The sequence below is a fragment of the Opisthocomus hoazin genome, chromosome 5, assembly GCF_030867145.1.
Source record: "Opisthocomus hoazin isolate bOpiHoa1 chromosome 5, bOpiHoa1.hap1, whole genome shotgun sequence".
NCBI classification, from domain to species: Eukaryota; Metazoa; Chordata; class Aves; order Opisthocomiformes; family Opisthocomidae; genus Opisthocomus; species Opisthocomus hoazin.
Genome location: NC_134418.1, coordinates 71959586 through 71975566, shown reverse-complemented (window position 1 = coordinate 71975566; position 15981 = coordinate 71959586). Strand labels below are relative to the sequence as shown.

At 36.7% G+C, this 15981-nt stretch overlaps 1 protein-coding gene across 7 annotated transcripts in view; it reads right to left on the bottom strand.

The window, feature by feature from the left end:
• Positions 1-15981, bottom strand: part of PALLD (palladin, cytoskeletal associated protein) — a 211753-nt gene that overhangs the window by 114236 nt on the left and 81536 nt on the right. For all 7 annotated transcript variants that reach the window (XM_075421678.1, XM_075421676.1, XM_009940463.2 and 4 more), the window contains exons 7-10: positions 14274-14415; positions 13936-13959; positions 5291-5410; positions 4152-4494 (exon numbers count right to left, since the gene is read on the bottom strand). In XM_075421678.1, the coding sequence (XP_075277793.1) occupies positions 4152-4494; positions 5291-5410; positions 13936-13959; positions 14274-14415 (629 nt within the window). The remainder of the gene's footprint in view (positions 1-4151; positions 4495-5290; positions 5411-13935; positions 13960-14273; positions 14416-15981) is intronic.

The following is a 15981-nucleotide window of genomic DNA, read 5'->3' as shown; positions in this document are numbered from 1 at the left end:
ACCTCTCAGAGCCTGCAAACTCTGAAGTTTGAAGTCACCACTGCTGACTTACCCTGGGCTGAACTACAGGGATCCCTCACTCCTTGAGGCTCCACCTTCACCCACTGAGAAGTCATCTGAGGTATTTCACTGAACTCGAGGGGGATTTTTAACAGGTATCTTTATATATGCATATTTTCTGTGTGCGTGTGTGCATATGTGTGAATCGATTCAAATCATAATATCCTACTATTGTGATTGTAGTGAATCCTTTTTAATCACTTTGTAAATGCTAAATTAACCAACGATTAATTGCTGTTAAGTTCCTGTGATTCTCTCTCTAACTGTGAGCAAACTTACACTGCTGCTAGACATGTCCTTTAGACATAAACCGTTGTGGTCTAAGGCCAGGTCTGGATCCAGCCACACCCGGGCTCCTCTCTGAGAAAGAGTTTAGAAAGTAAGGGGATCCATTCTGAACCTTGTGACTCATCGGGAGGGTCTCCCTTACCCCTTACCTCTTTCTTCAATCTCTGTACAAATCGTTCTACCTCAATCCTATCTCAGTTTTTCCTTTATGTATTCCATGCATTTAACAAGTAACAGAGTGAACCTTGCCATCAAACTTTGTTAAATCACATTTTTATAAATTCCTATTAAAATCACTCCTTGCAAATACCTTTGAGAGCGATTCTTTAAGCAGTCCAAACCACTCATACACGACAGAAGTACAAGTATTGCTAGCAGAAAGATCAAGTTAAGAATAATTTCAGTGATGAGTGAAAAACAGTGAAATAAACATTTTAATAAAGGGCGTAAGAGACATTCTAGAAACGACTGAACTAGCATCTTTGCAAATGTCTGAGGCATCAATTACAAACAGGAGAAACTGTGACGGAAAACTTGGCTGCTGAGGAATGGAGGCTGAAGTGGCAAATAACTCCGTGCAGGAAGTAGCGTCACAACCAGCATGAACACAACTGTTTTTAGTTAAGGAAGTTCTATCAATTCACACAGCAGTGATTTTGATCCATATCAACCAGATTAACTCCTCATCTTTAAGAAATAATTTTAATTATAATCTCAGATTTTCCTTACTGATGTTACAGATAAACTGATTCATATCTTTTAAATTATGTTTATGATTAATTTCTTCTGTGTGTTATTTAAAAACTAAGACTTTTTGAATACATTTCAAAAAAACCCCAAATCTCAGAAAAAACAGGATACAATATAGTTATGTCTGTTGAAGGAAATACCGATTATCAACAACTTCATAAACTGCAAGAAATTATATCTTACCGCTTTTCCCTTTTAAGAAGTATTATTTTTACAAAATTAATACCTGCCTTTCATATTCACTGCAAAAAAACATTGTCTAAGACAATCGGATTAGATGATCGATAGAATTCAGGAATTCTGCCCACTCATCTTCTTCACAGCATGTGTGATGCATGCCCATGCAAAATACTACTTCTCACGATGATGCAGTGAAAAAAATGTTGAACATTCTACAGGGGCAGGTATTTCTGTGCTAATTTTAAAGGTGTCAAACATGTCACTTCCTACTGGCTTCTTTTGACTTTATGTTAATGAATTAACTATAGAAAGAAAGCTATTGATACCTACAGTTGCTCTCTGCATCTGCAAGGGAGAAGCATCCCACTAAGCTAACAGCCCTTCTGATCATTGTATATGACAGACTGGAAGAATACTCCAACACAAAGAAGATAAGACAGTAGCTATGTGAATAGAAGCTCTCCAGTCAGGAAATTCTGGTACCACATGGTAGTCACTTGAAGTCTATGAACTTTGAACCAATGGCCTGTAGCAAAAACAACTAACATCACATAGGTAGCTACATCCAGTAACCATATGAACACCAACTTCTTTTCTGTTACTGCCTTAACAGACACATGGAAACATAATAGTAATACTAAGCCACTTGAATGGAAGTTCTTCATTTGAAACCATGGACGTGTTATATACAGTTCTACAGAACAGTGTCCTGCAATTTTTGCAGACATTCAGACTAAGGATTATGAGGGGTTTAAGGCAGCACTTTCACACACAGGCCGGGTTTAAGGCAGCACTTTCACACACAGGCTACACACTGAAATTAATATTAACACTTATTTGCCTAATTTTGAGAGATGCAAAGTATCTGAAAATACCATACACTTATGGGTACACTTCTGAAAGCTCATCTGTGCACTACACCAATATCACCTGGAAAACTCCAATGCGCACTAGTAGCTCAGCCTCCTTAAATAGGTGACAGCAGCATAGATCGGAATTACAGAAATCTGGGTTTTTTTGGTCTCAGTTCAACAGTCCTTCTCTTGTCTTCATAAACTCATGTTGCAAATAAGGCACGATAAAATATTATGCCTTTTAACCATATTTAACATTATTGTCTTCTAAACTGCATGTTAGAAAAATATCTGCTGTTGACAGCTTTCCCAGTTAATTCCATATACACTTTTCCCAAAAAATTCAGTATATCACATTAAACTCTGCTTTAAATATTCTCAACACCAGACTGAGGCATCAACTAATATTATGACTTAAGGATTACTTAAATGTCTGTAACCACAAACTGAGCATTTTGTAGGACTTTAAAAACACTTTTCAAGCCTGAAAACAACTACAGGAACTCTCTGTAGCATTCCAGCTCTTGCATTAGACTGAATTGTGGTAAATTATTATTTATAGGTATTGGTTACAGCTGCATTGCCATGGCACAAATGTATTTCATACTTCAAGAAGGTACTCAGTCTCTCCTTGTTAAACTAATAATAATAAGAGTAATAAAAAAACCACTAAACCAAAACCAGCCCATCATTCCCAAATTCTTTGCTATTACTTTCAATGCTGGCTGAACAAACTATTTTCAGAGAGTTCACAGACAGATAAACCTGTTAAGTAATTTCTGAGTTAAGATAAGCTAGAAAAGAAAAGAAAAGGTTCTTTAGGAAATTTAAGTTGGAGCCATTCTTAATCAAAAATTAAACTCACTAAAGATATTCAGAAACTTCAAACTCCCTACATAACCAACATTACTTTAAATTTTTAAATAATTAAAAAATCAAGATTACAATAAACAAGTATGCTGTTATGTCACTGCTAATATATGCTGCTTCTGTCACCAAATACTAATATTCTGTGGACAGACAACTCCATAGGTGAGTTCTCTTCAAGAGGAGTCACTTTCATGGTTGAGATGATAGCTACTTTATTACTTAGCTAATTTTAATGCAATTATCTTGATAGCTTTGATTTGGGATGCAGTTTCCCAAATGCTGAAAGCTGATTGCAAATCTCTGCAGTCAGACACTCTTCTCCTCCTCCTGTTAGCACTCTTTGCCTTTCTTCCGCTATCACTATGCTTGGGAGCAAAATACTTGGCTGAGGGGAAGGCATGATTTCCATTTCTGACAGCAGCATAGACTTACACTGGCTTTGGCCAAGCAAAACATGTATCTTGACTGCAATCAAGATCTGTCTCTTGCACATTAAGTGTTGTTAATGGCGAAATATAGGATTCAAGTGTAATTGTGGTAGGAATTCCAAGGTCATCAATCTGGACATCAGCAACTGAAAGGATTCTTGTAATAGCATCCCTCTCACATGCTTTTAATTTTCAGATTTTTAGTTATAAAAGAGCCATGGTAATCTGGCTGACAGCAGAATGAGTTACATGTTACATAGAAACATAACATATGAAATAATACAAATATCACACACCAGAATATCTGCTGACTACACACAACCTAGAATATTCAGAATAAAGATAGCTAACAGTGTTTAAACAGGAATAGTATGCAAGAATCTCAGGCCGCTATGACATTTAGGTACAGTGACTAAGAATAAAAAGCGCAGAGCAACAGCCGCTACCACCTATTTCTTTTTTGTGACTTTATCTTAAATCTTTCTATAGAATTTGGTATATATAATGTACCTCCCTTTGATGTAGCACTACGAGAAAGAACACAGTTCTCTCTTGAGTTCAGCTCTCGGGGACATAAATCACAGCAGTAAGAAGACTGTTCAAGGGACAGGCACATTCATTGCCCATTAATTGTCTAACACTATATTGCTCCAGGCAAAAATTTGCTTTCAACAAATATCAAGTTTATAGGAAACAAAAAAACCAAATAAAAAATACTCACAGCTTTGGTTTGGCAAGCACAGGTGGTGGCTCCTTTGTGGGTGAAAGCAAGTCAGCTGGAGGTGGGATGGATTTACTACTGTTTGGCTTGCTGTTAATCATTCCATTTACTCCATGAATGGGATGGATGCCATTTGTTTTTTCCTCAGATGAATTGAGTTGTAGCTGAAGGGCTGTAAAACCAGATCTCATCTCAGTGTTATTTGCTTGGTGGGTCTCTGTATGTTTCTTAGGAGGAACCTCAAGAGAGCTCATTTCGACTGGAGGAAGTGGTGGGAAATGATGGAAATCATCACTGTTGGATTCTCTTGTCAGGGATTCATGATTAGAGCTTTCTGAGTTGGCTAAAAGAAGTCAAAAAGAATGTCTCTCTGACAAGTCTTAAACAAAGCACATGGTACATGGTACGTAAATGCTGCATTTTCAGTTTGTTAAAGGTGACATCTCTGGTTCCATGCAGACATTTTTCTAGACCTCTTGTTGGTAATTTATGCTGAATTAGATACATGACTGGCTATTCATTTTCTGACTTTGCCCCATGCAAAAGGCACACTAAGGAATCTTATAGATCCCTCTAAATCTAATTCAGGAATCCAGCCAGTAACTGAGACTGGCAAGTACAGACAACAACCGCTGAAACAGCATTTCCTCTTCCTGGAGTCTCAGCATCATTTACGAACAAATCATTTAAAAATGCTGAAGGATGCATGTATACATGGTATGTTTGCAGTGGCAGCTGGGTTAGTGCATTCCACAACAATCTGTATGCAAACACATTACAAAACTAAACATACCGTGTCACAGTTTTTTATTTTACAAAAGGCGTATGCCACCTTTGGTAGCATAATTTTAATTTGCTTTCATTTTGCCTCTGCTGCCATCTAGTCTTAGAACCCTAATGCTTAAAAATCTGCCAGGCTTGTGGCAGACACTTTAAAAACGTATTTCACACACACAAAAAATTAAACTAGGAAATGAGCCAATAAAAACATTCAGTTTGCTTTATATGAATGTTCTGAGGTTGAGAAAACCCATCTTACAGCAGCCCTTTTCTACAAGTGAAGTAGACTGATAACTTCACAGATAAATGAATTATCTAAGATCGATGATTAAAAATTCCCATTTCCCTTCATCACGTACCTGAGCAGACAGTTAGCTGTGCACTGCTTGTTACTGAACCATGTTCATTTGTTGCTGTGCATGTGAAAAGTCCTGAATCTTCAGGAAAAGTTTCTGCAATTACAAGGGTACATATCTCTTCTGGAAATAAACAGAAAAATAACGTGCATCATAAACTATTTAAAGTACCAGGCAATATTTTCGCATTGTATGTTAGAAGGACACTAGAAAGTGCTCCTTATACAAAGAAATGCTGGCAGAACTGCAGAAGAGCTTCCAACATAAATGGCTTTAATGAAAATCACCTTGTATCAAAAACAAGTAAATCCACCAAGCAAAGTTTTCAGAAGGGGCCTGTCTTGAACAGTAATTTTGCAGTCAGAAGTCTGCACAGTCATTTTACATAGTCAATATTTTCATTTCTATGCAGGATAGTACTAATTCATACAAATCAATGTATTGGTTTCCATACACAATTAATACTTGCAAGCTCTTTTTGGGTCTCTAAATAATACCACCAATATGAATGTCATGTCATTCCTTCTTTCCCTCAAATTTTCTGTATTTAATGCAACATTTTATCTCAAATCCCATTCCCAGTAACATCAGAAAGTATTTTTTCATCCCTTCCAGTTCACTTTTCTGTATAAACTGACCAGAATTAAACCCCCTGGGTTCATAAACATTCCCCTTGTGCAGAGTTTGGGAAGATAATTTCTGTCTCTGCACAGCACTGAGAATGGATAAATTTAAAATATAAGACAAAACAGCATCCCCAGAAGCTCTTCAGAATGCTGTGACATGGGTGTATTCTGTGGCTGTTTGAAATCTGTTCATTCTACTTCGATATGCCATAGTATATGCTTTGATGACACCAGGGACTCAGTCAGAAAAATTGTATGAAGGCTATGAAGGCTCAACCGTTCATATTTCATGCTGTATCTCACAGTAATGGTTTCTAAATCAATCCCATCCATTTATAAAGGGCCTATTTAATTATCTAGGCATATTTTTTACAGATTCTTCAAAGAAGTCACTTTATCTCTACTTTTGATACTATTCTAATATTTTTAAAAATTCATAAGATAGCTAATGTAAATAATTCTAGCATTTATACAACATACCTAAACAATTTTAGACCTGGACAATGTTACATTAGTTAATATGGAGTATCTTTTGATTATGCTCATTTTCTTGTCTCAAAACCAGGGAAGTTTTATAGATTTCAGTTTCATTTAAAAAAAAACCAAACAACATTTTGCATTTTGGACATTTACACAGAATCTCTCATATTATCACAAAATCAATGGAATATAGTTAATAAAAACAAACTGAAAAGTGAGGAAAAATATTTCAGACTCCAACAATTTTCACATGAAAATGATTCTGTAGAAGAGGTTCAGTATGGTAAGCTTCACTTCTTTTAGGTCAAAGAAGAAAAACATTTTCTAATAGTTATTTTTTTTTCTTTCTTAATTTTCATTGTGGAATGGCAGACTACTATCTCATTTAAACAGGTAGTAAAAAAGTTACAGAATTTTTCCAATTGTATATGACAATGTATCAAAAAACTTCCTGTACTGGAAAAGGGCTAAAAATGAATGACTAACTAAAGATTTGGCACAGAGTTGTTCTTCAGACAGCAGAACACGCTTCTTTTTTTGGCAACACAAACCAGTCATTCTGTGTAGCTGCAAGAGGCATGTCTGATAACACTGTAGCACGTTGGATCTTATCTGACCCAGATGAAGATTAATGACTCATGAAAGGTCTTATCAGGAAAGTAATGGGTAACACAAGCTAGTTTTTTAACTACTGAGACCAGCTTTTTTTAGAGTCTTGGTGTGTCGTAAGCAGCTGAAGCTATATTGTTAACCACACGTGCGTACTCCTGGACTGAACCGACTCTGGGGATGCAATCTGATACACGCAGCATACCAGTTTCCTGTTCATTTAACAGCAGAATTCTGAAAGCCAGGTATTTCAGGACTGCAAAAGAAAATCACTGCCAGCATGCAGAGAATGGCTGCTTGAATGAGGGCAAAGGTACTACAAAATATAACAAGCAGCAGAATTCCTATTTTTCAAACAAACAGCAGAGCTGATTAACACATAATGTTCTTTCAGGTTTTTAAGTATGTAAAACAATCATATGAGAAGAGCTGATCTTTATTCTTCAGTGATAAAAGAATTCTAATGGATTCTGTCAGAATATGGTTTGTTTACTGAAGCGGTATATTTGAAAATTATACGTGGTAAATTGCAGTAATCCTTGTAAAAGAAATGGAAAATAAATTAGTGATTAAAATAACCAGAGTTTAAAACTCAGTCTTCCCAGCTAGATGAGCAAACTACAACACATTTGTGACCACTCCTGAGAAAACTGGCTAAAATGAAAACATAAAAAAACCTAAGAACTAACCAAAAGGCAGCTTGGGCAAAAGCATGTGTGAGCAACACACTCCCATTGTCTTTACTCATTTTACTCCCCCCAAACCAAGAATCACTGACCTCCAGGTCCTTGTTAAAAGGCTTACTACTGTGGAAAGCATAGAAATAAAACACTACTTTGACAAAAGAAATGTTCTTTAAAGATTTCCATAACATACTCTGGATACATAGCGCTCTGAGTATTTTTGTAGCTTTACATTCTGACTTACGTAATTATTTTTCTTTCTGTTACTGTGCTAAGTAGAATCTGACGATTTGAAGTAAATAACATCTGTTCTACTTCCTGGCAATCATCAGCTGACAAATAATTTCATCACAAAAATGCTTTCCAGAAAGCAGATCTGAAATACTGTTCTCAGGGCCTTAAAACATAATTAACACTTGACTAAATGAATACAAAAGCATTCTGTTCACTGAAACATGTAAAATGCTTAGGCATGCAAGTGCTTGACTATTTTGTCAGTTATTTAGAAAGAAAGATTGCATTTTACAGAGTAATCCTTTCCCTTTATGGTTCATGAGTCCATTAGGAAGAATAATCTTCGGTAAGACAGAAAACTGTTGCATTTTATCAAGTTTCATCATTGGTGATGTGTTCTCTTTGGAATGTTTCTATGTATTACATTAATGGTAAAGTAGTTCTTGTATCTGCACCTTCATCTCCCAATGTGACCATTATCTTCCTCCACTGTAACGCACACACAGTCCTGGGAAACAACTACCGCCTTTTATTAGCAGTTGCTCATTGTGATGCAACGAACAGGGCTATTTCTGTAGATGTAGGTTCAAAGCTGTTAAGTTTTCTGCTGCACAAAGACAGCAGGTAGTCACAGTAGTGGATTCCTGGTAAAAATCCAACCAAACACAACCCTGCCATCTTGCAGGCAACTTGTCTCCTGTTCTCCCTCTTGTTCCCCTAGCCAACAGATGTTTAACTACTGCTATATGGCAAAGCACTATGCTGACCAGGTAACTTCTGCTCATTTAGGTATCTCTGTATCTTTTATATAACAAGAATGGGGAAGTGTGAAAGTAGAGAAGAACTGAATATGCACAGTAGCACAATAGATGGTAGTATGGCAGACCTGTAGATGCCTTAATTTGCAATGACACAATGAAAAAAGTATTTAGTTTACCTGTTTCTGATGATCACCATTGTCTACACCTTTACCCAGTCAGGCAGCAATTCTGGGTTATTTAATAGGCTTTATGTCACTCAAGAAATGAAAAGACAAGTTTTTAAAAAATATACAGAACTTACAAAATACACAGCACTTACAAAATACTGAGAAGAACACTGAACAATAGCAAATGTGATTGTGGGCAAAATAATACAGTTTTAGGGTACAGAACCTAGGTTAAGCATATGTAATCGATAGCCAAGATGGCTGCTGTCTAGCCAGTTCAGGCACAAGAAATAGGAATACTGCTGTGGCAGCAAGGACTTTAGTCCATAAAGCAGTGTTCAGCTTCGAGAAGAAAGGCAGTTATGATGCTGTAGATGCCTAAGCCAGCTAGTTTGAGGTTGTCAGGTGTATACAATGAAGCTGAAATCAACATATTCAGAAACATAACTGTGATGCTTAATGTACCCCAATAAGCTTTAAATATTTATAAATATGAAGAGGAATAGCACCATTTTTTTTTTTTTAAATCACATAGTGCAAAAAAGATCAGAGGTTTACTTTGAATTTGGAAGCATCAACAGGCAAGGACAGTTGCAGCAGTCAGAGTTAAGACAGGGTCACTGACAGGACCGGATTTCTGTAGGTACCTTGGGAGTGCAGAGTACAACTGAAAATGTGATTGACAAGCAATAGCACATAGGTTGATCAGACCACCTTAGTGCAGGATAATTTTAGCTTATTTTCAGTTTTTATCTTCGTTTGGCATCTTGAGCTATAGCTTACTGGAGATTGCTCTCTTCAAGCTCTTCTTTGCTGCTCAGCAGTGAAAGAGGGAGCCAGACTCTTCGTCACAATTCTTTTGTTTTCACTAAAAAATGCAAGGGTCCAACATGCTGTGCTGACCTACTGAAGTTTCTGTGTTTGAATTTCACCAGCTATCAGAAAGCTGATTTTCTTGGTGCGGGGAGGCAGTAAGGATTTCTGTAACATTTGCCATATATTTTCAGTTTCAAACATTATGCTGAAATAGGGGGGGGATTTCTAAGGGAGTTACTTACTAGAGTTGAAACTCTGGAACACAGCAGCCAAACAGGGAACAAGAAAGCGCAGTCCAAGAGAAGTGATGACTATTGCAATGGTTTTAGTGAAAATACACAGTATTGTGCTTAGGAAAAAAAAAAAAGCATGTGTATGTGGCAATTCCCTTGCAATTTATGAAAAATTACTTCATATAGTTTTCTTCTTCCATGCTATTAGACAATTGTTTTAACGTAATTCAATACAGTTTGTGGCTGCCTCCAGACAGCTGAGTAATGGTCAAAATATCAACAGCTGGCAAATGACTCCATGGGATTTTTCATTTTCAGGCAGCCTGTTCTTTGAAGGATTCAATCAGTATAAAGTCAAAACATCCAAGAAAGAAGTACAGAGCAGGTAATTTGACAAACTGTGATGTTGGCTTTAAGTAATCTGACTAGCTATTAATTCACAAAGCAGTCTGGAGAGATTTGTGATGCATACCGATTTCTGTCTAGACAGAAAAAGGAGTGCAAAACACATTAGTGTAGATAGAACGTACCCAAAAAAAGTAGTCACCCCCCCCGCCCCCCAATTCTTAAGTTTTTACTTGTGTGACTTCATGGAATGTTTTTCTTTTAAATCATTAGTACTGACCTAGGAAAGGATAGCCAATGTTTTTGAGCACTATAAAGTGTTTAGTGACAGTTGGACTTTGGTTGACAACCAGGAATTAAGGTCACACTACAACTTGTAACACTTTATGTAAAATTCCATGGAAGTTGTACACTTGGAAAAATTTTTAGAAATCATGCCCATCTTTCAAAATTCTGAATACTTCTCTAGCATAGGCGTGTTGGTTTCCCTATCAATCTTGCACACATATTCACCATCTGCACTGAACAGCAGTAGCGTGTTTGCTTACGAACAATTTCCTCTGCGGGAAGGCAGAGGCCTTCTTTTGTCTGGCTCCTTAGAGTATGAATTACATCACAAACCAGTCCTTTATCTATTACGTTTCTTGTACCCATCCACCTTCCTGTTGAAGAAATTTAAAGATCCTTCATGACATCCTAAAAAACAGTGTTACTTATTACCAGTATTTCTACTAATACACAAAACACTGCTCATCATTTATGCCAACAGGAAATATTTACATTTTGCCCAAACTTTATTTACATTCCCTTTGCATGCACAGAGTCAATTCCTACACAAATGAGCCAGTAAGTGTACTGTCATTAATTTTAGTGGAGAGTAAGATACTGCACATTATTTAATAGGGCTTAGTAGGAACTGATACATGCACAAATCTTACAGGGATAGTACTCAGCTCAGTGAATCCACGGAGAACAAAATACCAAACTCAAACTCTTTCATCAGTTTTGGGTAGCAGGAAGGTGCTTAGAAATATATATTACAACAGAATCACAAGCATGAAAAAAAAAGAAGACAGTCTGCTGTCAGGCATTCACTACTCTTATGTCTGATAACCGCAACAATACAGACATCAAACTAGTATTTTGAGGTGCCTTCCTACTCTTGCCTTGCCACCTGCTCCGAGAGTGGTATGAGATACTGTGATATTAAACAACTTTTCTCTACCTGTGAAATTCAAGAAATGCACCTTTCATGTAAGGATCCATTCCCTAGTACTCTTTAGAAGGCTTCAGGTATCTTCTCCCAGGGTCTGCAAGCTAACCAGATACAGGAAGCAGAGCATTCAGCACCATCAATATGATGGCACACGTGTGTGAGAGGGCTGGCAAAGTGATGATCTTTTTGGACTCAGAATCCCACCTTCTATTTCCCATTTCAGGTAGTAGCTATGAAAGGTAATTGTGAGCTTTGTGAACTATCATGAATATTCTCATTCATTCCACAGCAATATCTGTCAGATAGGCTATATAAACTTGCAACTAACAATACTGAAAATTACTTATTTGTCCATGAAAAAAAAATCTTCTAGCGAGAGGCATAATACTTGATTTCCTTTGCACTCAACTATTTACACAGTGGAATTTGAACCTTTTGTCTCAAGCAGACAAGTGCTTCTCCTTTCTACCAGATAACACCACATTCCTACTCTTAAATATTTTATTGATCTAGCATTATACACATTCTGTTGCCTAAAGAGCATAAAGGTGTAAAAAAAGATTACCAAAAATAAGCAAACATTATTCATGATTGTGAGTTTTGACAGAACACTTTCAAATTAGATATTAAAAAGAAAAATCCTAAGATATGCTGGTAAATTTAGACTTCATAGAAGCTTACGCATAAAGTTTCAGTCCTTTCAGATGCTGTCTATCATGTTAAAGGAGAGATTAAATGCAGCTCAGGTGATTTTGTAGGAAAGAATCTCCTAGTAACAGTGAGCTAGATATACTAGGTACTATTCTCATAGTGTTGGTAGATTAAATCTAGAAAAGATGTTACTACTTGGACAGGAAATAAGTTTCTTTGGGAAGGGGAAAAAAGTCAACCCATTGATCTGATTTTTTTCTAAGATATCAAGAAAACAGCTAAGTTGGAGATTTATTTTATGATATTTATTACAGGACAATGTTCCAAGAAAGATACAGAATTGAACATATTTCAACACAAATCTATTCTTTATTTCTTTGCATATCCAAAGGCATGATGCAATACTGAAACTCTTCTCAAAGTGTTCTGTACTGTAACTTACAATTTTTAAACCGTAAAGTTTGGGTTATGATTACAAACTACCAATAGCCTGTTGTTAGCATTCAGACATGTTTTAATTCCTCATTAGAGGTTAATTTAGTTTTAAAGCACTCTTTTTTTCCTTCACATGGCTCACATTGCAAGCCTCCATATATCAAATCATTCAGGTACATGCATTCTGGGCATCAGCTGTTACTAGAGGTGGTAATGCTACACACCACAAAAATATTAACTGTCAGGATAGAGCATGCATGTGTATGTGCGCATGCACACACACGTGTGTGTGTATGTATATGTATAATGGTCATGAAGTAAAATAGATATATAATAATTTTGTGAAGCAGTAAGACAATTAGTGAATAACTGACAAAGAACAGCAGAAGCTTTTCCCCTCTTCACCTCCTCACCTTCCCATGAAAGCTAAGAGATAGCTGCTTTTCTACTAGGATTAATGCTTCACTGCTTTTTCCTACTCCATATCCTCATAGCCACCCCGCTACTTTACAAACAACACTCAGCTGTTAAGTCTGTTTTGCCAGGAGTCAAAGACTGCCAATACGACCCCTCAAAGTCTGAAACATCCCCCCATCACTGAGGTCCCTCAGTTCAGAGACACTTTTTGGGAATATCCAGGTCTTAGAAAACTTTTCTGTTTTATCTTCCTACTCCATAATTAAAACTCACTCCAAATTCAAGCATATTCAAGCACAACCAGCCACCCTCGTAAAGCAAGGCTCAGTCTTCTCTTGTACATGTTGCTTGTAACACTCAAGAAAAGAACAAACATTGTCTCTTTTAGCACCCACTTATTATTCAGGAAACTACCACAGCATGTAACAATATATAATGGGAAAATGAAGCAGCTAGAGAAAACCTGTGCTTGGAAGAACACTTTTTGCTTGGTGAAATCCAGGACTTTTATCTTGTGAATAGGCTAGAAAAATTCAGTGATGTGCCCTTGTTTTTGAGGATCAGCCTTTACTTGCATTTAAGACACTTCACATCTGCCAAGCTAAATTGGAAAAACTAGCATTTAGTGGTTGGGTGTTGTGAAACTCTTATGAGTACAGTTTGGGTAATGGAATTTTGTGGGATTTGTTCTTTTTCCTCAGTAGCATGCAAATTGCTCATCTTCTGAGAACAAAGTTTGCTTCAATGTTTAAGCTGTGAGACTCTCCTTGCTGGTCTAAATGGAATTTACTGTTTAACTAATAAAGGAATTGATGTAAAGGACAGTGTAGAGCATGGAAGGTGTGATAAAGAAACATTGTCTTTAAGGGGGTTTCACATTACCAATGCTCAGCAGAAACACTTTTCTATTTATGACTCCAGCACAAACTCAAAGAGTTAGTGAATCACGAAATTGTTTTTTCATATGATTCTTACCAGGTTCAGTTGCAGATCGTGGCTCTGCATATCACATCATAAGGAGGGGAAAAAACCAAGAAAAATGGTATTAGAGATCACATCAATAAACAACAGTATACTGAATGAACATGTTACTTTGAAATACTGTATACAAGTACAGAGCCTGAGCAGACACATTACAAAATAATTACTTTAATTGCCTGTTGGTAGCAGTAGTTCAGTTATTATTTCTAGCCATTCTAATCACTGAAATGTGAGGATGAGAGATCTCTATCCAAAACTCAACCCTGACAGACTAACATCATAATCTTTCCCTGCCCTGTATCACAAGTAGCCACTTCCAATTATTGCCTTACTCTTTTGGAGAACTCTGAAGTCTGGAGAATCTTGAATTTCAACGCCCTGTCGAAACCACTTAACATGAATGGGAGGGGGTCCTCTGACCCTGCATTCCAATACCACGACTTGTCCCTCAGATGCTGTGGAGTTTTGTAGCTCCTGAAATATAACAACCACAATGCATGTGAACGAGGAGCATTTTACATTCTTGAAAAATAGTCTCTTCTTCCCCTTGTATTTCAACTTTATTTTATTGTGTCATTACATTTTTGCAATAGACATTTTCTGTGAGCTCTATTTTCACTCTGATTAAATTTCAAATATCAGCTATGTAGTTAAAAATGCCTGAGTAGGTTATTTTCAAATACATTCTTAACAGGACCAAAAAAGTAAAAGGTATATTAGTATTTAATTTCTCAGATGATCACAAGCAGATAGTTGCAGTCTGACCTTTGATTTTTCATCCTTCTTCCACAAAATAAAATGAAAATACTGCAGCTAGCTACACATTTATTGACCTGGTCCTGAGAGAGTAGCTGGGCTGCTTTCAGGTCAATCTCTAGAATGTGGAGTTGCTCTTCCTCTGAGTCATTTAAAACCAATCAGGCATAAGTAGATGACACAAACATGATTAGGATATATTAGCTTGTATATGCATAGCTTCTGCGACAGTGTTATAGCTGTAATAAATTCTTACATACATCTGAAAAAATTCAGGATGAGTCTAACCTTTTATGAAGCACTACAGTGAGAGAGGAGCACAGTACTTCAAGTAACAGAACTGACAGGAGACAGACACTATTTTTGCCTTTGTTATCCATCTTAAAATTATAAATCAAAGAGTCTTTTTAACTGTACTGGCTGTTTCATTCCCTTTCCAGTTTATTAAGAAACTTTTAGGCCTTGATGCAGCAAAGCACTTGAAGTTAGGTCTAAGATCAGAGTTATCCTTAGCTACTGTTCATAGATCTCTAGTTAACCAAATACATAAGAACTTTGTTACACAGAAGCCTAAAAATCTTTGGGTTGTTCGCTGAAGTTTGCATAGAAAGAATTTGGTGTCATGAAGCCGGATAAGTACGTTTCTTGGTGTTCATATCTGGTTCATTTCTTACGTAATTAAAGTTGTTTTGATTTGGCTTAAGTCAGTTAATGTTGGATTTCAGGGACAAGAGATACAAGGACTGAGAAAGAGCAGTGGAGTTTTGATTGCTTTGGTAGTTTCTGAATGAGGGCTGGATTTCTCCTATTTTCCAGTCTCACTAGGAAGTTGCCTGCCTCCCTACCGTGCAGTAATCACATTCTCTAACCCCTTGTACTTCCACTATTCACTCTCCAGTGATATCTGCAGTATCAGTGCAGAATTATGAAGGACAGAATCAGACCTTTCCTGATATGAGAAAGGGATATGATGGAGCCAGCCTAGACAGTTGTGGAGAACAGGACTTACTCCCACTTATCTCCAGGCAAAACTACTTGCAACTGACTTTCTGAAGTCATAACAAGAAATATTGTCTTTTCTTCATTTTCACTTCAACAAATGGTGACTAAATAATAATTACTGCTATGGAAATAATGGTTTGAAGCAAAACGAAAATAATATTTTTGATTAAAAGTGTATTTCAGAGATGAGGGAAATACACTGTCCTTCTTTTTGCTGTTACCTAATTTCCAGTTTCAAAGTTTCATTTGGGATAAATCTCAGGATAAACATTGACTTAAACA